The 23,199-nt window shown below is 41.7% G+C and overlaps 1 protein-coding gene across 1 annotated transcript in view; it reads left to right on the forward strand.

Moving 5' to 3' along the window:
• The window catches only part of LOC311211454 (lipase member K-like), a gene marked incomplete at both ends in the record, with an annotated part of 28,601 nt that overhangs the window by 302 nt on the left and 5,100 nt on the right, over positions 1–23,199 (forward strand). The window contains 13 exon segments of the mRNA XM_084290187.1: positions 2,930–2,998; positions 4,121–4,238; positions 5,250–5,448; positions 5,846–5,955; positions 6,679–6,815; positions 11,048–11,119; positions 12,385–12,608; positions 16,194–16,260; positions 16,263–16,265; positions 16,269–16,391; positions 20,719–20,833; positions 21,226–21,424; positions 22,012–22,121. Coding sequence (XP_084146313.1) covers positions 2,930–2,998; positions 4,121–4,238; positions 5,250–5,448; positions 5,846–5,955; positions 6,679–6,815; positions 11,048–11,119; positions 12,385–12,608; positions 16,194–16,260; positions 16,263–16,265; positions 16,269–16,391; positions 20,719–20,833; positions 21,226–21,424; positions 22,012–22,121 — 1,546 coding nt within the window.

A 23,199-nucleotide genomic window follows, 5' to 3' on the forward strand; every position in this document is an offset into this window, starting at 1 on the left:
TACTCGATATTGGTTTGTTGGGTTGTTTTTCTGTTGTTTTTTTGGTGTTTGTTTGTTTGGTCAACAAAACATTGTTTCACGCTAAAGAATGAAGCTGGCTGTGTTCAGAGCCTGTTAACACCACACCTTAATGAGTTAGTAAATCATGAAGTACTGAGGACAGGTCTGTATTTAAATAGCTCATTCGTGCAATTCATGTTGAGCTTCAACAGACACTGGGACTTCAAAAAGGAGAAAACCTGGTTTTCTTAGAGGGAAGATGTAAGATGTTAAGGTGTATAAAAGGAAATAAACAAGTGATTCAAAAAAAAAAAACAAAACAACAACACACAAGCAGACAGTGTTTGGAAACACATGCTAAACCAGCTCTGAAAACAATTTCCTCTCCTTCTTCCTTGCCAGAACCTGAACTTGGACTGTTATATTTCTCTTTGAAGACATTCTAGTCAATCTTGTAGGTACAGGTCTTCTCATGAGACTCTCTTTCATATTTCTGCCTGCTCTGTAAATACTAGACAAAATCCTTCCTGAAGTTATATTAAATAAATCTGGTCATAAGCAGAGTCAGTAATGTAAGGAAAAGATATACAGACTAACTATAATATAAATAGAAATCTCAAAGCCTTTGCAAAACCTTGGGAGGTGTTCCTCTCAGGAAAGAAATTAAGAAAGAAATTAAGAAATTAAGAAATTAAGAAAGAAAGAAAGAAAGGGGAAAAAAGAAAGAAAGAAAAAAGAAAAAGAAACAAAGAAACAAAAGAAAAAAGAAAAAAGCAAGAAAAAAAAAAAGAGAGAAGAGAGCTTCAACTGTACTCTTGCAACGTGTGCATTACAGTGGTAGCTTGGACACCAGTTAGGGCACTTGGCTGGATTGCCTGTGTTCTGCACAAAGAAGAGCCTCAAAAAGGCCCCTATCCTGAAAACCTAATAATCTGCTCAAACCTACCTAACTTCTAGGGCTGGGCAGTACTGGTCAACTCCTGGTATGCTTGAGAACACTGAGACATGTTTCCTTTCCTATGTCCATACAGATACGGAAAAGCATTCTACCTCCCTACCTATAGACTTAGGGAATACCCACTTTGTTTTGTGGACACTTTGGTGGTGAAACATCATGAATAAAGGAAAATATTCTGAAACCACTCTTGCAGCAGTATTAAACTCTGGAACATGAGCATTAATAGAATGAAAGAAAAACCTGTGCAATAACATCTACAGAAGTATCAAGGAATCAGAGTTTATCCCATCCTTTCTACGTAACATGAAAAGCTGGAATTGGCAGGCTGTAAGTAAACAAGGACGTTGTGCCAGGTTTATTGACAATTTCATTAGGTATGATAAGGGATTCCTGTGCAGATATTTGTTCTCAAAATTCCTGATCCTGCTCTGCCACTCCACAGAGGTTGGTATTCTCCTTAAAAATCCAGCAATCTGTGATAGTAAAGAGAGCACTGTTAGAGCCATTATGGATGAGAAGATGAAAAGCAGGTCTGAGAATAAAAGCAGTCACCTCTCTGCTGTTGCTATAAGTAAAAGCTCAAGCTCTAGCAGAAGGAATGAGGAGTGGGAATGAAATCAATGTTTATTGGCAAGTTTCTGCATGATTGTGGGAAAAACGCTGCATGACTACCATTTTGCTGCCTTCTTTACCCAGCATTGCTTTCAATCATCTGCAAATTGATTTTCCATTCCTCTGCCATCTCAGTCGCTCGGCAGAACACATGCTTTCTGGCACAAGGTCAGTAATACTTTAACTTACCTAACAGTAGCTAAGTAAAAGGACGTTTTTACAATATCTCTTATTTTTACTACAAAGGAGACAAATATTTTAAAAATATAGATTATATCAGAATGTACTGCTAGGAAGTTTGGATATAAATTGTATGCTTGCTCTGTGATAAATAAATTAAAAAATAAAAAACTTCTACTCATGGGGGAAAAAATCACACCGTCTTGTTGACTGGGAGAGCAATAAATGCAGTAGATTTATTGGTGAACTCAGTCTACCTCATGAATGTGTCACTGGGATCACAGAGGTTTAGATGCGGGCTCTAGGTCTTGGTTTGTATGGTACAGAGAATGCTCATTCAAACACCCTGCATCTTTCAACTGAGAGCATGTAGGCATTCATAGATTGTGGAGCTGCATCCAAGCAGGCTAGTTTACTCTCAGGTTTTTTTATTTGCCATTTCCTGAACAAAACTGGATGTCATTACACATAGTCTGTATGTATCACTACATTTAGCAAAGCTTTCTTTTCCTTTCTCCGTCCTCATCCTACAGAGTGGACACATTTTGACATTGAGGAGTTTTGTATAAATTATACTAGGCAACCAAAATAAGTACTTTATTCAGACTCCTAAATCCTTAATTAAATGTTATATAATTTAACTTTCATTTGTCTTTGTTGGTTTCCTTTTTCAGTTAGCTATCCAACAACTTGGTTTCTTCCACTTTGAAAACTTCCTTTTAGCAATGATTTAGTTATGAGTTGCAGATAACTTTAGCATTCCCCAGAGTTAGACAGAAGTTTTCTAATTAACCTACAGAACAAATATGTGGCATTGTAATGCAAGTGGTTTGCTTCTCATAAGAACGAGTGAAGACCATTTCTCCAAAAGCTTTGCTATTTTCCTTAGATTCACTGATGCTTTGCACCCTGATGGAGAGCAATGTCCTAGTTCAGTCCTTAGCAGAGAAACCAGACTGCTGCCAAATTCCCTCAGACATGTTTAAAGTCAGTTTTGTTCAGATTAATTAACAAGTAGAGAGCACCAGCTCCATTTAGCTTTAGGCAGCACTTCTCTCAACCAGAGAGCACAGAGCCTGTCTAGATGTCAAGTGCATATCATGAATCCTAACAGATTAATATGCTGTTTTATCCAGAGAGAAGATATGGCTGGGTTTTGCTGTGATGTATTTGTTTCAGGGAATTACTTGCTCAGAAGAATTCAAAAAAATGAGGAGAGCTGTGGATCCAGAAGCATTGATGAATATTGTAAGTTTCTTGGTGGATTTACCTGGGGACAGAAGGAATGCATGACTCATGGCAGAGGGATTTCTAGGTATTGAAATAACAAGGTAGATAAGCTGCCTTCATTTAACCCATTCTCAGACTACTGTTTTCTATTCCCTTCTGTCTGTACAGGTAACAGCAGTTCTTATATTTGACAGCAATCAAGACCAACCCCTTTCGTTAGTACATCTGCAGAGTTAATTTTCTTTTTAGTGTCACTTACTAGTTTGGCACTATCCCTATATCTGGAAGAATGAGTATCTGGAATGCCACCTTTTCATCAGCTCCAAATAACAGTGACTTATGTTTCCTCCTTTGAACTACCAGCCTAGATTGGGAATGGCCAGCTTTTCAGAAGAACATATCTCATGAAGCAAGCTTGTTTGGATCTTTAGTCACTTGCTAAAATCTTTTTCTTTTTTTTTTTTTTTCTGTCCCATGTGAAAAGATTACATTGAATAAAATTACAAAATAACATTTTTTTTTGTAAAACAAACAAATAAATAGAATAATAAGTAGATAAATGATTATTTCAGAGCTGATAATCATCTGTGCTAATGATATCTAGCGTGACTATGCAAGGGGCTGGCCCTGTCTTTTCTGTAATGTAGTCATTTGTACAGTGGTACTCATTGCACATATGCCATCCATGAAAGGACAGTTGTGAAGCTCACAGGATTTCTCTGAGGGTCGTATAGGTGAACTGGGTTCACTTCGTATTGCAGCAGATCAGGAGCATGCACCCAGGCAGCCCCTCATCTCAGCTATGGGAAGTGTAAGCTCCTGCTATCAGGTTAAACTAGTTCTCATATCACTGTAATGCAAGAGATTGTGATCATATGGCATGTGTAACACAGTTTTTAGAAAAAGATTTTAACTGAATAGTTAGTTAATAGATCCTGGAGATCAGACAAAGAACGAAGGAAATTTGTGGTAGTTTCAGGTTATATTCCAATCTGATATTGCTTTATTCAGATGCTTAAAAACATAGACTAAATCCCCAGATGTAGCTGCTTTCTAATATTTCTTCCTTACGAATATCTCATGAAGGTAATGTATGATACGGACTTCTGCAATCAAATGCATTTATTCTTTCTCTTGTAGAATGAGATCATTACATACAAAGGGTACCCCAGTGAGGAGTACAAAGTGATGACTGAAGATGGCTATATCATTACCATTAACAGAATTCCCGATGGTATACAGAATCAGAGAAACCCAGGTACAGTTCTTTCATATGAGACAAAAACAGCCTAGATAGTGCACGTTCTGAAAAGAGGTACCTTCCAGTTGTAAAATGTTCGCCAGAGCTTGTATACACAAGTGAAATTTAAGTAATGAATTCTGGCTGCCCTGAACAGCTTGCAAGATAAACAGGATTTATGTCAAGCACCCTTGTTTACAATAAAACACTGCTACAATATAAATTAAGTATAATAATATCTTCATAATATGAGTTGGTGAGCGAAGAAAGAAAGAAAGAAAGAAAGAAAAAGAAAGAAAGAAAGAAAGAAAGAAAGAAAGAAAGAAAGAAAGAAAGAAGAAAGAAAGAAAGAAAGAAAGAAAGAAAGAAAGAAAGAAAGAAAGAAAGAAAGAAAGAAAGAAAGAAGGAAAGAAGGAAAGAAAGAGAGGGGGGGGGAGGAAGGAAGGAAGGAAGGAAGGAAGGAAGGAAGGAAGGAAGGAAGGAAGGAAGGAAGGAAGGAAGGAAGGAAGGAAGGAAGGAAGGAAGGAAGGAAGGAAGGAAGGAAGGAAGGAAGGAAGGAAGGAAAGGAGAAAAAGAACAGAAATTAAAGTAGTGTAAAGGCTGCAACCTCCCAGTCATGCTGTTTTGGAAGAGCAGTTCTAGCCTCTGACTTTACTTTTGCTTACACCTGTTTAATTTCAGTCTGATTCATATTTTGGGTACAGGAAACCACTGGAAAGGATCCCACACCTTCCTTTATTATATCACTGTTGAGAATCTTAAGTTGATGAGGCTGAGCTATACAAACAATGACCAGAGGCTGCCAAGCCAGAGTTCGCTGATACTGGGTTTATCTTCCTACAGATCGTTACAAAACTTTACAAGTTCTCTCTTTACAGAAATGCATGCTTTGTTCCTATGATCAGATGTCTCCCTTTAAGTCAGTGCAGGCCCAAATCCCAGTACTGAATATGGGATTGTAATGTCCCTGAACTACCAGAAAATCAAGAAATTTTATAAAGGTTGTTTTGTTTCTGATTTTGTTTTCAGTTATGAAACCTGCTGTATTTCTCCAACACGGGCTATTGGGAGATGCCAGTAACTGGATCTCAAACCTGCCCAACAACAGCTTGGCATTCATGCTAGCTGATGCTGGCTTTGATGTTTGGATGGGAAATAGCAGAGGGAATCGCTGGTCCAGAGAACATCAAAATTACTCCACTGATCAAGATGAGTTCTGGGCTTTCAGGTAGATCAAATGATTGAGATTGAAGATTTTTTTTTCAAGCTTTTATTTGAATGAACATTTAAAAATACTCTTTAATGGCAAATTGTGTAAAATGTGTGATTCTACGGAAACATCTCTGATAATATAACAACATCTGTTCCTTGTGTGTAGACTTTTACAGCTCAACCTGATGCTTCTTGTAGTCAGAGTCCTCCTACTGATGTGAAGGGAGAAAATAGCCCAGAAAAGCTTGAATAGCGTCTCCTATACCCAGTGCCCAAAAGGCACAGATTCTAATACAGCTGAATGATTCACACAACAGTTCATGCTGTTCATTTGCTAACAAGTCTGTAATAAAATGTAAATTCAAATGGTATTTTAATTTATACACACCTCTCTTTTAATCTCCTACCTGTAGTTTTGATGAGATGGCAAAATTTGATCTTCCAGCAGTGATAAATTTTATTGTGAAGAAAACTGGCCAGGAAAAGTTGTACTATATTGGCTATTCACAAGGCACCACCATCGGTAAGTTACACAGAATGGACTGATGCTTCAGGAAAACACAGGAGTAAAACCTGATTTGAGACAATGAGATGCTGAATGTACCAGGGCTTTCCAACAGCTCCTTGCTGGTATATATATATTTAAAAAAAAAAAAAAAAAGATAAGCTGTTTTCAGCATGTAGGCAGGCTTAATTTATTATAAAGATGATTAAACCTGAAGGGCCAAATGCACTGCAGCTTGAAATCCATCAACTTAGAGTTATACCAGAAATTATTCTGGGCCCTGCAGATTTTTTTTTTCAAGATGTAAGGGTGTGCCCAACAGCAGCTGGTCAGCTAACAAAAATAAACAAAATAGGAAGATGACAGCACAGAAAGAGAAGTTGGGCAGTTTGTGGCACAACAGAAAAAAAAGAAAAAAGATTGATATGAAGGAAAACATATGCAACTCCAGAGTATTGTATGAAGTGCATGTATGTACATCAAAGTGTGCATTTAAATGGGTTTAGAAAAAAAACGTGAAGGCAAAATATAGAAATTAAAATCTCTGAAGTGAGAAATAAGACTACAAGCTGATAACACAAGGAGAAGAAGTATTTTGCACCAAGCTAGGCTGAACCAGTCTCTGAGCAGATAACAATGTTTCTTTGTTGGTATGAAATTGCAGATCAGCTTACATAAATGCTAAAAACAGTCTAATGTACAAATAATGGTTTTCTTATCACTTTATTTTTATTTCCTCAGCTTTTATTGCTTTTTCAACAATGCCAGAACTGGCAGAGAAAATCAAAGTTTATTTTGCATTGGCACCTGTCACTACTATTAAGTATGCCAGAAGTGCAGCAGTAAAGCTCCTCTACCTTCCTGAAAAAATGCTCAGGGTATGTATTAGTTTGTCTTCAAGTGTTGAACCATGCAATTGTTCACTCAGCTCTTAAGGTATATATACAGAAAGTATGGGGCTTTATGAAGCATATTCATTTGCAGCTAGGTAGGTTTAACTTCTGACTGCAGTTCCTATGGGACAATCATAAACCGTTTCTATAGGTGCGGTTTATCCCAGCTGCAGCTGGCAGCTAAATAACAAACAGACTTTTGCTTGCTCCCCCCACACACAGTGGGATGGGGGAAAGAATCAGGAAAAAAAAAAAAAAAAAAAAAAAAAGTAAAACTCACAGGTCAAGATAACGATGATTTAATAGGACACAAAAGGAAGGGAAAATAATAATTATTATGATGATGATAAAGGAATATACAAAGCAAGTGATGCACAATGTATTGCTCTCCACCCACCGATCAACGCCCAGCTAGACCCCAAGCAGCAGCTCCCCCAGGCAACCACCCCAGTTTACTTGTTCAGCAGGACACCACATGATAAGGGAAATCCCTCTGGGCAGTCTGGCCCAGCTGTCCTGGTTCTGTCCCCTCCCAGCTCATGTTGCACCCCCAGCCTCCTCTCTGTCAGGGCAGTACCAGAAGCTGAAAAGTCCTTGGCTCCGTGTGAGCACTGCTCTGCTACAGCTAAGACATTGGTGTGCTATCACCACTATTTTCATTAAAAATCCAAAACAGAGCATCATACAAGCCTCTATGTTACATTGGTTGTAACTGTCCTACAGGGCAGGGGAGATGGTGTGTGGTGTTGGGTTGTTGCATGCTGAAGCCAGTTCTGGTTCCACCACCCTGCGCTTTGCTCAGTTCCATCAAAATTCATTCATTGTTAATCTGGGTGATTATTGCTGTAACACAATAGATATGGCATATAACAACCATAGAAGTAGTGCAACACAGGGGCAGGTGACCCAGAGAGGCACAAAGATGCAGATCTTTGAGGTTTCCAAAATTCTTCTAGACAAAGCCACAGCCAGTTTGGTCTAGTTCTGCTGGGAGGAGGTGGTTGGATGAGACTCACAAAAGTTCTTCCAAATGTTTTTTTGGTGGCTCATAAGCCAGATTTGAATCTCCTCTAAACTTTAGCTTCTTAAAGGTATGAGAGTGAGTGTAACATGCACAGACAGTATCTGTCCTTTTTCTGGAAAGGACACAAAGCTGAATCCCAGAACAACATTGTACCTGCCCTCAAAATATACATTTACTCACCCCATCAGTTGCCGTTAATTACAGCAATAAAAAAAAAAATTCCTGGTCTCCAATCCAGCAAACACTGAAATCGGAAATTAATGTACTCACTTGATCACAGTGCTAGGAAAAAGAGTGTTAAATCAATGTGGTTGATCATATATGCAAAGTTACTTTTACATGTAAATATCTGAAAGCTTAGAGCTAAAATATGAATTGGAGTTAACATTTAACATATACACTCATTAAAATGATGTAACACAAATTGGGCAATGCCTGAGCAAGCTGATGCAATAGAAAACACCTGGGTTGTTTCTCATTTGTGGGAATGTCATCTGACAAATGAAGAAAAGGTAAGTGAGAACAACAGCATGTGCTGGGGAAGAGGAACAGAGCAAAAACATATTTTAAAAGTAATGTTGTACAATGTACATTCTTAAATGAATGCTACTTTTGTCTTTCACAGGGTTTGCTTGGCAAAAGAGAATTCTTTCCCCAAGCTGAATGTCTAAGAAGGCTGATAGTTCCTGTCTGCAGCCACCGTCCTTTTGCTAGGCTTTGTAGAAATATCTTCTTCAGTCTTGGTGGCTATAACATGAAAAACATTGACATGGTATGTACAACTCTTACCGGCTCTATTAAGAATTCGATAACTTCCCTAAACCTACCTTCAATCCTATAGTATGAATCCTCTATTCTGTTAGTCCACATAACACTGCAGGGAACAGCCCCCCCCAGTACCAGCCAGCAATATCTGCTGGTTGCCCCATTGCTGTCAGGGCATCACTTCCTTCCTCCTCAGAAGAGCTCTTGGCATCATCCCTTCAACGCAGAGCTGCTCCACCACAACCCTGAAGGCTGCCCTCTGCCAGACCTCACCTAGGGCTCCGTCTCCTGTTCATACTGTGACTGCTGGTCTCATCAGAGATCCTCAGCTTGCTGTCACTCCATGCTATGTCCAGCTGGAGGCCAGGCCACCTGGACTTCAAAGTTTTGCTCCATTGTTTTCAAACATATGCCTCAGAGTGTTCTCAGAAGGAGGACCACACAGTGACTTGTTAAGAAACCCCTGCAGAACTAGTGTGGGTTTGTTTCAAAAACACACACACATTCCTCAGACAGTTGCAGTTCCTTTTGTTCTTCTGTCTGACAGCGGTGCTGCTTCACATAGGACCTGCTGCAGACTCCTGAATAAATCACAGGTTTGCGATCTAGGCTGCTGACTTTCCATTCTCCCCTCTCTATCTGTTAGATTCTTTCAGATACTCACCTGTCCTGGAAAACGATCTGTGTGGGGGCTGTTGTTTCACTGCTGCTCCAAACCTGATTCACCTGGAGGAGCTCTCAGGGGAGTCTCTGATCACACCGCTTTGATTTCTCTCAGTTTTATGGATACATGACACTGCTGTGGCTTCTTCTGATGCACATATGGGTAAAAGGGAGGAAAAGAACACTCACTGATTATTTTCTTTCAGAACCGGATCAATGTGTACATCGCACAAACCCCTGCTGGAACATCTGTGCAAAATATAGTCCACTGGAGCCAGGTACTAGTGAGCTTCTGGAACACAAACTAGGTACTCACCTCTGGCTGTACCATAAGGAGTGGGGCTAGCTGATAATGTTGCTGTGAAGCCATTGCTAACTGCTTGGAAATACAGCACTGTGTGCTTTACATAGATAGAAATGACCTATGTGATACAGGTACATCTGAAGCCAACAATGAGACACTGCATTTGTGTAAATACATTTATGCTGGAAGTTGTGCATGCAGATACATATAGTGTTCTTTTTATGGTGTATCCAGAGCCCTATATAAATGTCTAAACTCCAGTGTAGAACTTGCCTAAAGAAATGACCATTACTTTTCCAATGAGGGTCAAGAAATGAGCAAAGATGTATGACACTTTGTAGAATATAAAATTTGACTAATAAGGCCCTTGTATTTTCATCTCTTGCAAAAGCAAAGTGCTCAGTTTGTGGGCAGCAATAGAACTGTAAATAATAAACCCTTCATTCAGTGGACTTGCTGTAACACTTACTTACAGAACACTGTGCTCTATCACAGGACTTCCTCAGCAGCACTGCTGTTGGAAGCTGCCTTTGTCTCTCTTTGGGCTTGTCACACAAGCTGCTGTAGGAAAGACAGGTTTCCTGGCAGTACTGTGGGCTCAGCAGCACAGCTGGAAGCATTTGCAAGCAGGGTGAGCTTGCAGGAGGGCTCGTGCACTTTTCAACATAGCAAACATGTGGACATGTTTGAGTTACAGCTGCACAGGCATTCACTCAAAATCAAACAATACTTTTGGCTGTGAATTTACATGAGATATTAGATTTGATTACGTTGCTTTCATAACCATGGCCTAAACTGTAAAGTAAAAGGGTTACAAAGGCTTAGTGGGGGAGGTCTGCAAATTGACTCGGGTTTAATTCGGCACCTAGCCACAGGCTGGCAGGCACAGGCATGCAGGAGAAATGCTCCTAAGCTTTTGCTGTAATTGCTGTTATTACTGTTACAGGAGTTAACAGACACCTTGCCCTCAGTATTAAGATCCCATTGATGGGGTCTCTCACAACACATGCTGTAGGGAAAGCCAAGGAGATGGAAGGAAGATCTAGAAATGGTGACTTCTGTATTTAGACAAGAGAAGGAAAGGAAAACATACGAAGGAGCCACTCACAGAGCTGAGTGATGGCAACATGACTGTCAGAAGGCAACACAGCAGCAGCATTTAGGGAAAATAGCTGGAGGCAATTGCTACTTGCAGGCTTACAAACTAGAACATATCATCCATGAAAGTGACCCTAGGTCTTTCTACAGGAGCAGTGAGTCTTTTGATGCTTACAAAAGCATTTGACTCCTTTTCACTGCTTGAAACTTTTAACTAACTTACCACTGTCTCTTTCTAACCTTTTAAAAGAGAAAAGCTTCAGGTGAGGTTTTGGATTGGAGTCAGACACTTAGCAGGGAAAGATCCCATCACCTTCCTGAATGATGGATTTGTAATTACCCTTCTCTGGTTCATCCTACTAGGAAGCCCATTCGGGGAAGTTCCAAGCTTATGACTGGGGCAGTTCAAAGAAGAACATCGAGAAATACCAGCAGGTACCTTTTGGTGAAACAACATTGTCACCCTTGAACAACACAGAAGCACAGAGGAAGAGAACAATAATGTAGTAGGAGACACATTTTCTGAATACATGTAGATGGAATTAGCCACCACCATCTGTATTATGACTTTCCAGTTTGGAAGTTAACAGAGAAAAAATGCAAGCTTTAGTGGTAATAATATTAAAAAAAAAAAAAAAGAGAGAGAGAGAGAGAGAGAGAGAGGAAGACCAAACCTTGTCAATGAAACAGTCAATAATAATAATAACAGGAAAGAAGGGCAGGAAATATGTAAAATTAATTTTGAAGAGTATACCTAGTGGATCAGGCCAAAGAGGAATCTTGCCTGCTAGGGTGACTGACACAGTTGCCAATATATAAATACTCAGGGAAACAATACTATGAAAAGTGCAACTGGAGAGCACTAATGTGTCTAATAGCTGCTCCTATATTCTGGAAGCCAGAGACAAAAGGACTTTGTCCTTAAGCAGACCCTGAGGATCCTCTCCTCCACCCAAGACTCCAATCCCATCCTTGACCCTCCTGCCCTTTAGGTCTCCACAACAGCCTCTCATTAGCAGTTACTTGTTTTAATGATGGCTTTCATGAAAGGCAACTTCCTTTGGTTTGTCTTGAATTTGCTTACCCCTGGAAAGTCACTGGATGCCTTCTAGGTTTTGTGTTATGAGAAATAATGGGGTAATTACTTCCTGTGCTCTTTCTTCATACTGTTCATGATTGTATAAGCCTGCCTCTTGTCCCTGTGCTGGCCCCTGTTTTCCAAACTGAGGAATCCTCAGCTACTTCCTCTCTCCTCCTACAGAAGTCACTTCATGCTCCTTTTCATACTCGTCACACGTTCTTTTCTAACCAGACCGCGTATGTCTTCTGGAGCTGACTGGTACTCCAAAACAAGTACGCAAGCTGAGGACCAAGATGGGGGTTTATCCAGATGCATCCTGACATCCTCTGTCTTTGTTCTTGGCTTCTGCCCTATGAATTCCTAGCTGAGAGAGCAACGATCCAACAGTAACTCTTTGTCAGTTCAGGAGGTGCTTTTCCTTTGGCCGTACTATCAGTTGCATCACCCCTGTGAACATAGACAGAAAAGGCAAGTGAGGGCATTTCCCTCCAGTTTGTTTTAGGCACCTCTGCTTTGAACAGTGACCTAAAACAACACAAAACAAAAAACACCAGATACATGTTTAAAGTTTGCTCTGCTTTACTGGACATTCTTTCCAGCCCTACTTCATGTTTTCCAGGCTACTCCTCCTCTCTACAATGTAGAAGAAATGACTGTACCAACTGCAGTATGGACTGGGGGACGAGACTTGCTTGCAGATCCTAAGGATGCTGACATTTTACTGTCTCATATTAAGAGGCTTATCTATCACAAGAAGATTCCGGAATGGGCACACCTGGATTTCATCTGGGGATTGGATGCACCTTTGCGTATGTATAATGAAATTATTGATCTGATGCAGAAGTATCCTTAACTCACAAGCAGTAGCCATACCTGGCTCATTCCCTTTCCCTCTGCCATAGCTGGCTCATTCCCTCATTCCTCAGCCTTTGCTGGGTACAAAGGAATCATATAGCATCATACAGCTTCTGCTGGAGTCATAGAGAGGGTTTCTCCTGGCTGATGCTATTTCCACACTACGTGTCACTACAGTGCCTTTTGGATCCTGATGGTGCACTTCATACTTTGTGGCAACCTTGAGATCAGTAATCACTTTGTAGTTGATAAAGCCTAGATTCTGCAACACATTGTACTTTGCTAACAGGAACCAGGGTTTTCTTGCAGCCTGATGTCTTCTTTAGACCCTAACAGTAATGAAAGCACTGACTTTCTCTGTATATGGTCAATGATGTCAAAGTTTTCCACTGATCATATCATTTCTCAGTTTAGTGGACTGGAAGTTCCCGAAAAGCTAGTGTAAACTGAGACTAACTCTAGCAGCCATGGCATTTATGCTTTATTATTTGATAAGATGATCACCAGAAAATAAGAATTGAGTTCACACAAAATACTCACTACTGAAAAAAAAAATAAAAAATAAAAAAGTAAAAAAAAAAAAGTTGGTTTGTCTTCATTTGAAAGAGCTTCACACTTTTTTCAAAAGGAATAACAAGGCACAAAAGGAGGGAAGACAGCAGAAAACAGCAGTTTTCTGTCAGAAAGAAGAAAGCCAGTCTTGTGGTTCAAAAATGCACCTGTAAGATGGGAAACTTGTGTTCAAGGTACCTCCCAAGACAAAGAATTCTTGTCAGACTTGATCTCTGCTGACAACACTTTCAGGATCTGTGTACCTGAACTCTCCAGGGTGGGAGGCAGGAACTCACTTCATCTTGGCAACAACAGCACTCCAGTTCCATCAGGAACTTCACATCTCCTGCTAATTTGCATGGAAGCTACTAACTACTACAGGGTAGAGCTGCTTGAACCTTTATCACAGCTCTGAGAAGCCTCTCTGGGGAGTAAACATTCAAATAAAGGGCACCCAATCATCTCTAGAAAAAAATCACTATCTTCAACCCATGGGTACAATTTGCCCATCAGCGGAAAGGATAGCTTTAAAACAGTGCTGAAGAAATGTCATCCTATTCCATTTCCTGGGGGAAGTCTGCCTCTACAAACCTCATTGCAGTGACATAGTTACTGCACAGAGGCACTCACCTGAAGGGTAGCCTCCATGCTATTAGCTTACAGCATTATGGCTCACCATGCCTCCACAAGGAAATGCCATTAGCTTCACCACGAAAAGAAACACAGTGCATTTTAGGGGGCCTCTTTTCAGAGTGAGACCCTCATTCTCCACTTGAATCAAGTGTCAATGTGGGTGAAGCCTGGGATGATAACCAGGGCAGGTACAGCTGTGACACTTAAGACAGTTCGCAGGTGACACAATATTACTCTATGAAATGGTTCATTAGCCAAACAAATTAACCACGGCCAATGCCACTTCTATCCCTTTCTGAGCCCACTGCTGAAGCCCATCCCATTTCCTTGGGATCAAGGGCTCCGCAAATGTAAATAAAGCTTGACCCAAAGAAAACAGCTTCCCTCCAGTCAGGGACATCCCTTCCACCCAATATAAATTCCTGGGGACAAAGCATTCCAGAGAGTAAGCCCATCAACTAACTTACTGATTGTGAGGGAAATGCATGAGGACTTGAGGCCTATTTATGAGTTTCTAGTACTTAGGATTGGAAGTGCAATAGCAGTACGTTTGAAAGCAGTCAGAACATCCTTCAGATTCACCTGGGAAAGAGATCAGAGTTCTACCCCTATTTTGCTACTTGGGAGACCACATAAGAGTCAGGGTGTTAAATTTTCTGGCGTGGAAAACCAATAAAAGCAGGCTGGACAAGGAGCATTGAAAACATCATGGGGACTGTTGATCCCACCTTGGGACATGAGGACAGACATGTTTCATCATGTCTCAGAGCCCTTCTGAGTGATGAATTTATGCTCTGCTGAAAGTTTTTGTCATGCAGAGACATCAAAGCTGCTGAGCTGCAGTGCTTTTCACTGAGAAATCACCCTTTCCATCATCCTACAGAATGCTCTTGTTGTGGTTTAGCGCCGGCAGGCAGCTCAGCACCACCCAGCCGCTCGCTCGCTCACCCCAGGTGGGATGGGGGAGGGAATCAGAGAAGTAAAAGTGTGAGAGAGAATTCCTGGGTTGAGATAAGGACAGTTCCTAGGTGAAGCAAAAGCTGCACACACAAGCAAAGCAAAACCGGGAATCCATTCACTATTTCCTACTGGCAGGCCAATGTTCAGCCCCTTCCAGGAGAGCAGGGCTCCTGAGGCCTGATGGTGAGACTGGGGAGACAAACACCATCGCTCCAAACATCCCCCCCTTCATCCATGCTTTTGTTGCTGATAATGGTGTCCTATGGCATGGGACATCCCTCTGGGTGGTCTGGGCCAGCTGTCCTGGCTGTGTCCCCTCCCAGTTCACAGTGCACCCCCAGCCTCCTCACCGGCAGGGCAGCACCAAAGGCTGAAAAGTCCTTGACTCTGTGTAAGCACTGCTCTGCTACAACTAAAACACTGGTGTGCTATCACCACCATTTTCATTAAAAATCCAAAACACAGCACCATACAAGCCTCTATGAAAAAAACTAACCCTATCACAGCCCAAAGTGTGACAGTTCTGTGCTTTACATGTAGAGCACAACCACAGTACTGTGGCTACTCTGACACCCTGTTCTTACATCACTCCTCTCCTTTCTCCACCACCCAGTGGCAGCATGTTATTTGCAGCCATGTTCCTGAGAACACATACCTTTCACCCGGTCTTCTTCTAAATGCTCATCAGTCCATGACAAAATACAAGTTCTTCCAAAGACATTTATGACTTAATTAGCTGAAAGGACTGGTGTTCAGGTAGGAGAAATCTACTTTGCAGCCTTGCTGCCTGGGGACACAGAACGTGTCCTTCTGGCCACGGCCACCAGGCCAATTTCAGTGAGCGCTGAGCCCCTGGGCTGTCTGCAATTAACTCAGCGGTTAGGCAGAGGTCTCTAAGGACACTATGTTTTCAGAGTTCATGGAAATGGCTTAGGAGAAACTAGAACCCTTATTTGTTCCCCCCCTTCCTCCCTGTAAGAAAGGTTATATGAAGTGTTCAAGCCTTCTTTGGCACCAGAGGATCCCTGCAGGAGCCATGTCAACTCTGAGAGACTGATCTAGAGTACGATGGGTATCAGGAGCAGTGGTGCTCACTGAAAAATATATTTGGGAATGTGTGCGCAGTGCTAAATTTAAAATTAACATAGATAAATGCAAAGTAGCAGCAGAGAGTTCTTGAGAGAGTATGTCGAGGGTAGCTGGACATTTCCTCCTCTTCATCCTAAAATATTACATTCAGAGCAGCCACCAAGACAGGCAACAGTACAGGTCGAGGTCTGCCACAGCCTCAGGGAACTGGGACGCCCAGGTCTGTGTTAAATATCGTAACCACTGGTATGTAAGCAATTCTTAACCTCTCCTGCTCCATGGTTTTGTGAATTTAACTGGAAGATCTTTTTCATCACAAAGATTTCCTCACTTCTGAAGTACTGCCAAATCAGCACTTAAACATGCTCTTCAATACATGCTGCCAACTCATGACACTCATTGCTGCTACCCTGAAGTGCTCATTGTGTTTTGACTTCCTTTTATTGGCATAGGTTTCTGCCAGTGAATCAGTCTGCTGGTGGAGACAGACAAGGAACTGCAGCAGAGGACACAAGTCAAAGCAGAGGTAAGTTTCTTGTACATACATGATCATGGTCTCTCTCTGCTGCCTGTCTCCATAAAGTTTTGCAGTCTTGGTTTTGTGTCGTTGCTTGTAAGAATAGACAGCTTATTTCTTCTCTGTTCTGTAAGCCTACTGCTACGCACAGAAGTGCATGTCTGCTCAAGTCAGAAGACAAAGAAGTTCAACCTGCAAAAAAAAAAAAAAAAAAGAAAGAAAGAAAAAAGAAAAAGAAGAAAGTGCAACTATTTCATTTTTCTCTACTTGTTTTATTCAGTCTGAGAGCAAGGGGATGAAGGTCTGCAGCTGTGTGTGTAAATTGGATGTTCTGTTCTTGCAGTCCCATGCACATGTATGTTTTATTAGTAAGCCAGCAGACTCTCATATGCATTCAGTCATAGCTGCTTCTGTGGTTGGTGTGTGTATGCCTTACAGCCAATATGAAGTAAGTTTTATACTGCTTAAAGCATAAAGCTAGATGGATAAATTTCTCAAGTCTTATAACTTAGTTTCAGCAAATCTTAAAAGTCCCTAAAGATCTTTCAAGGGCATTTCTCTCTCTGACCTTTTTTCCTTCTACGTATGTTTTTTATGAGTTTACCAAGTCCAATATTTCCCTATGACTTCATTTCTCTCAATAAAAAATGGCTGTTGAAAGCTCCTAACTGTAAGCCTTTGCTCCTGAAGCTTAAGGGAGCACTGGCCTGCCAAGATTGATGTTACTTAGCCTGCTGTATCTGATTTAAAAGGTGAATACCTGGAAGTCTGTGAGTTATGCCAGCTGAGCTACGTGATAATAGAGTGCATCGAGAAAAGTTTGCCCTAAAAAAAAACGAAGTAATTTTGCCTCTACATTGCCTCAGCTAGTCTTGCTAGTGATTTGAAAGCAAGCTGAGACATTAGCAAAATGCTTTATTCCCTCTTGCACAGAAAGGGAGATATGTTTTATTCCCATTAGAACAGAGCAAAATGGCAAAAACCAGAAAAGAGTGTTGTGCTGACTCAGTGTGTAGCTGGGAGGCTTCCTGTTTGGACAACAAAAATTAAGAAGTATTTCACATATAAGGGGAATTGAATGGTGTTTGTTTTGATGTGAAGTTTAAAGCTTTGGGTGTTTCCAAACTCTGCTTCATTCCAGTTGTTTGATGACTCAGGAGGTTTGGCTTCTTTCAATTTGTTCAGTCAAATTTGAAGGTTAAATTGAAGAATAGAAAAAAGTCAGAATTCCTTCTCCTATATGGATATTCAGAGAGTGCTTGGGTACCTCTCCGTCACCCCCACAGATCCTGATCACCTTCCTCATTACTTGCCAGGGAGTACTCTCTTATCTTACCTTGATCGACAGCTCCATTTCCCAGTTGAAATAAACATCACAGTGGCACGTCTCGCCATAGCAGATGTCTTACGCTAGAAGCAGACTCCAGAAATGTGACTGCATGAGGACCTCTGTCCTCCATTAAAAATTGGATTCTCTGTGTTCAGTGGACCTACCAACGTGTGGTTTCAGAAGGACTTGTTTCCCAAGACTGCTTAACTTCCTAACGCAACCTATAATTCATATGGGTCTCCTATGAAATTCCCTCACAAACCCTCCTGACCAGCCACACATGCCATGGCTACTTTGGAGCCATATGAATGCTGATTAGCTGGCTAGTTTACCCATGCTGACTGCTCAGCTGGTTGCAGAACATGCCTCAGCTGCCTTCCCCCAGCTGGGCACGAACCCCACTGAAGAGTCATTCCCAGCAAACAGTACTCAAGGGTTCCTGATAGCCCCACTACTTTGCAGGCTTGTATCTCAGTGTTAAACTTGACAGAAACTGACATCAGAAGTTAATAGCAGGATGGACAGAAAGGTGAGCTAGGATAAACACCCCTCAGTCACAGAAGCATGCCCTGTTCTGAGGAAACCCGGCCTACACAAGCAGCAATGTCCCCAGTCATTACTGGTGAGGCAGTCCTACAAGAAGCCCTGACGAGCTGAAACATTACGTTGCATTACTCATCCAGGGAATCTGTTGTTGAACTTTAGGTAGCCTTCCTGACCTTTAAGATTGTTATCTACAAGCAGAATGGTTGCTACTTTTCTCTTCCCAGCCCTCATTCTCTCTTCACACAGGCAGGTTCAGCATACAATAATAATTAAGTGTATAAGGGCATTTCCAGAAAGTGTAAGCCCAATTGTGAGCTTCATGGATGAATCATTTTTGTACAGTTCTTCGCATTAGAAAGAAAAATCCTATCCCACCTCCTTGCAGCTCTCTTGTAAGTAAGGATCACTGTGCGTAATAGCACTTCTCTTGCCATTCTCTTGCAGTTTTAGCTCATACTTGCACACTCAGTAGCTTCCTATGGCATATAACATGCTCTTTCCTTTTCTAGGGAACTTTAGAAACAAAATTTGCATGACGACAAAAAGGTCAGGGAGGCTCACAGATTGCAGTGTTCCTATACTCATTGACTCAGTTGTGGGGAAAAATGACTAAGGCCTGGAATCTTATCTGTGGTAGGAGGTATCAGTGTAATCTGGCACTAGATAGACTGCACTGTCTAATTCCTATTCAGAAAAGTTCCCATGTGATCATCAGTGGGCCCAGGAAAGAGCAAGGTGTCACCTCCCTGTGACCAAGACAAGATCTGTAATGACAGCTCTCTCAAAGAGAGAAAGGATACAGGGCCATGGCAACATGCAGGCAGTCTCCATTGTTTACTGCTCTAAAAATGAATCATTCCACAGTTTCTCAGTGGTGATAAGCATCAGTTTCAAGACAGATACTTTGGGCTCAGAAGTAGCGGAAGCACAAACGCAGTTATCTGGGGATAGCAGAGGAGGCTTTTGGATGAAGAGGGCAGCGAAGGGCTGATGAAGATGCTCATGAGGATGCTGAATGAAGACCTGGATGAGCCAGTGTCAGCCTGAAAGGAAAGGTTGTCTGGGAACTGACTCATGGTGCTTTTTGGTGGCCACACATAGTCATCTTTTTAGCACCATCATCTCAGAGGAACTAATTTCCAGAAGAACTGTAACATGGTCTGGGGCAGATCACCCATGGTGAAAGTACAAGCTGGCACTGGTCTGGTGCAAATTTGTTCCGCTAATCCCATTACACATCCTCTTTGAGCCTCTGAATCACTCCTGGCCCCTGCATAACTCTTCACCATCTTCCCTGGCTGATCTCTCACCCTAGCACACTGCTGACCAGCACCAGGAATGGCACTGCTTCTGAAGGAGGAGGGGGAAGGTGGAAAGAGGGCCCTCACCAAACCTCCACCACCTCATTCCTGAAGAAAAAGGATTTCTCCTCTCACTCTCCTGCTGGCAGAGAGGTGGAGGCACATATAGGTAGCCAGTCTGGGTGATCGTCATCCCAGGTGACTGTGCTTCCATATCAAGTTTCTGCTTGACTCAATGCAGGAGCTGGCCATGCTTACCAACCACAATTCACTTGTCCTCTACAAAATGCTCAGGCATATTCTCAGAAGGTGTCCCCAGGTGTTTCCCTCTACCATTCTGCAACTGTGGTCTGTAGACAGTCCCTCCTCACACAGGTATGTGTTTCTGTCAGCCCCTTGGGGAACACCCGAGGCAACCTCCAAGAGACTCCCCACCTGGGTCTCCCTGTGGAATTCCCCAGCTCTCTCTTCCTACAGCAAACGCACATGCCTCTGCTCTTTCACACAGCCCCGAGATGTGGTGCCTCCTCGTGCTGCTCTGCTCCCAGGGAGCTGCCTTTTCAGCAGGGTTCACAGCACCCTTCACTCTTGGCTCAGAGGGAAGACAGCACATGAAGCACCGCAACCCTGAAGACTTTATGAATGTTGTAAGTTGTGGCACTTTCTCTGCCTTTCTTTTAAAGTTTCTCTCACAATACCACCACCATGGTACCAACTCTAACAAGCAACTCCCGTGAACCTGCTGAAGGGCCCTGGAGGTCTGGGCTGCTGAATTTTTACCCCAGAAGCAGGACTCAGCTTTAGACTGTGTCCAGAGCACACACAGCATCGTTTATCTGAACATGATGAACACGAGGCTGGGCTATACTTATAACTGTGACTTTCTTATAAAGTCATCTTTCTTAACAATCTCTGGTAACAACCTGTTTGCTCAGGATGGTGGCAGGAGGAGCTTAACCCCTTCTTTGAGCAGTAGATTCTCACAACACAAAGTAATCCAGGACCCCTTGCTCTGGCTCACAGAACTGGCAAAATTAGGTGTAGGTGGTCTCATCAGGTTCCTTGTGACAAGAGCTCCACACTTGGTTGCCTTGCCTGCCCATTCAGCTTGTTTATGCTCCAGAAGGGGATGGCTTTTATATTAACGAGCTTTCCTTTGGCTTCCCACAGAGTGAAATTATCAGGTATCACGGATACCCCTGTGAGGAGTATGAAGTTACCACTGAGGATGGATACATACTTGCTGTTTTCAGAATTCCCAGTGGGAGGAACATGCAAAATACAGGTGTGACATGGGCATAGGACATAAGGAAGGTCTGAGATCCAACTCCTACACAAATCAGGATACTCTTTTCCACATGCTGTTCTGCCTTCAGCATTTTTCAGCTGTAGATAGCTGGTTTCAATGTAGGACCTGTACACTGGCTGTCTAGCACAAAAGTAGGTGGGGACTGGCCACCTCATTACATTTTTTATCTGTCATTCCTGTCACTAAATGGTTAAACTGCTTGCATGTGACAAATTCTTAGGTTTTCTCAGCCCAATATCTATACAGTTCTCCTGGGAGCTTCTATAAGCAGGAAAGATTTAAAGCCTCTCACAGACTAAACCCCGTACTCCAATCTCAGAATGACATTAACTACTGCTCCAATATGAGAATACTTTAATTTTTTCCAGGGCAAAAGCCTGCAGTCTTCCTACAGCATGCTTTTCTAGGAGACGCCACCCACTGGATTTCTAACCTGCCCAACAACAGCCTAGGCTTCATCCTTGCAGATGCCGGCTACGATGTCTGGTTGGGAAACAGCCGAGGGAATACTTGGTCTTCAAAACACAAGACCCTTAAAACCAGCCAGAAAGAGTTCTGGCAGTTCAGGTACTCTTTGGATGGGGAATTATTCAAGACAGAAAGTCCAAGGGAACTAGATAGCTTCAGCCTAAAGGTTTTTTTACTTAAAACATCATCAGAACAGGGTCCTTGTTACAAGCCAAGGACAGTAAAGATCAAGATGAAGAAGTATGGTCACTAGTAGTTGTGGTTGGAAGTACTGGCTGAGGAAGAGATTTCAGACACTGGGAACTGAAAGGGGATGCTGAGAAAAAGGGAGACAGCACTGTGAGAAGGAAAGCAAGCTGGAACAGGCTTAGCAGCCCTGTCTAGAAATCTCTAATCTCTCACGGCTTAATTCAACCAAGAGAGAAATGTGTTTTGTAACCCCTGCTAGTGAAAGCACTGATTAAATTCACTTCCCCAAGGGCCACATATGACAGACAAAATTTGCACCTCCTCTGCAGAGAGCCTGAGGCATCAGGCAACCTGTCAGTACGGCTGCATCCTTCTGTCCCCTTCTTGTCTTGTTTGAATGGGTCCTGCCCAGTGCAATGAACAAGACTGACATTTCAGTAACACACACTGTGATAGCCAAACAGTCTGCCAGCTTTTTGTGTTTCTCCCCTCTGTAGCTTTGATGAAATGGGTAAATATGATATTCCAGCAGAGCTGTACTTCATCATGAATAAAACCGAACAGAAGGATGTATACTATGTTGGTCACTCTGAAGGCACCGCATCAGGTAAGGTCAGCACATTTATGGTTCACAATCATTCGTGTTCCCATCTGATCAGGAGGAGAGTTTCCCCATTGCCTTGGCAATTGTTCTTATTTGTGGAGAAGTGCCTTCTGAGTTGAGGGCTACAAAATGTGACACTTCTAAAGCCAGATTTGGTTACCATTAATAAGAAAATAAATCTAATAGTAGATCTAAACATTGTTCAACCAATAATTAGAGACATAAAAGCCAGTCCTTACTGGGTACTCCAAGTACTGACACTGGGCACTATTCTGAAATTCTCAGCAACAAGAATTTTCATTAAGTTCATCTTTTCTATTAAGGCGTACAGTTGCTTTCCTTGTGAAGTGTAAGGAAAAACTAGTAAGAAAAAACTGCACATAAGTGCAAAATTTCAAAGAAGAGAAAAGTAAAAAGAACCTCCACATTACTAAGTTGTATGACTTATTGCCAATCCTACAATTAAAAGCACAGTTCATGAGTGTATATAAAACTGTCCATGTTACTGTTTAAAAACACATTGTTGGAGACTGAAAATTAGGAAATAAAAAGTATTAATAACTTAACCAGCTTTGTAGTGTTCGAATGCAATTTTCTTTCAGCACCAGGTAAAAGTTCCTAATGTTTATGGTTTATGTGCAAGACCCGTGAATGAACATTGACTAGAAGTGATCAACTGCCCATTCATTAGTGTTAACTGCCTGGAAAAAGAGAAGAAAATGTGGAAAAGTCATATATTGTGAAATCTCCAGGCGTTTTATTTCTTTTCCTCTCATAAGAGTATTTAAAGACTCTGATGGCAAAACAAACTTTCCATTCATGCTTTCGTCAGCTGCCTTTGATGCAATCAGTTGAAAATGTTTAAAATTCCCAGTATTCAGCATGTTATTCTACTGCCCCATGGAAGCACAAACATACATAGTCCTTCAGAGACTATAATATGAAAAAAAACAACAAACAAACAAACAAACATTTTTTAATAATAGCTTTGTGAGGAAATCTGATTTTATCACAAAAACCTCCTAGCCATGTCACCTGCAAAAACTGAATAAAAGCAATGTCCAGATATGCTGTCAACCTC

Source organism: Netta rufina (assembly GCF_964035555.1).
Source record: "Netta rufina genome assembly, chromosome: 7".
NCBI lineage: Eukaryota > Metazoa > Chordata > Aves > Anseriformes > Anatidae > Netta > Netta rufina.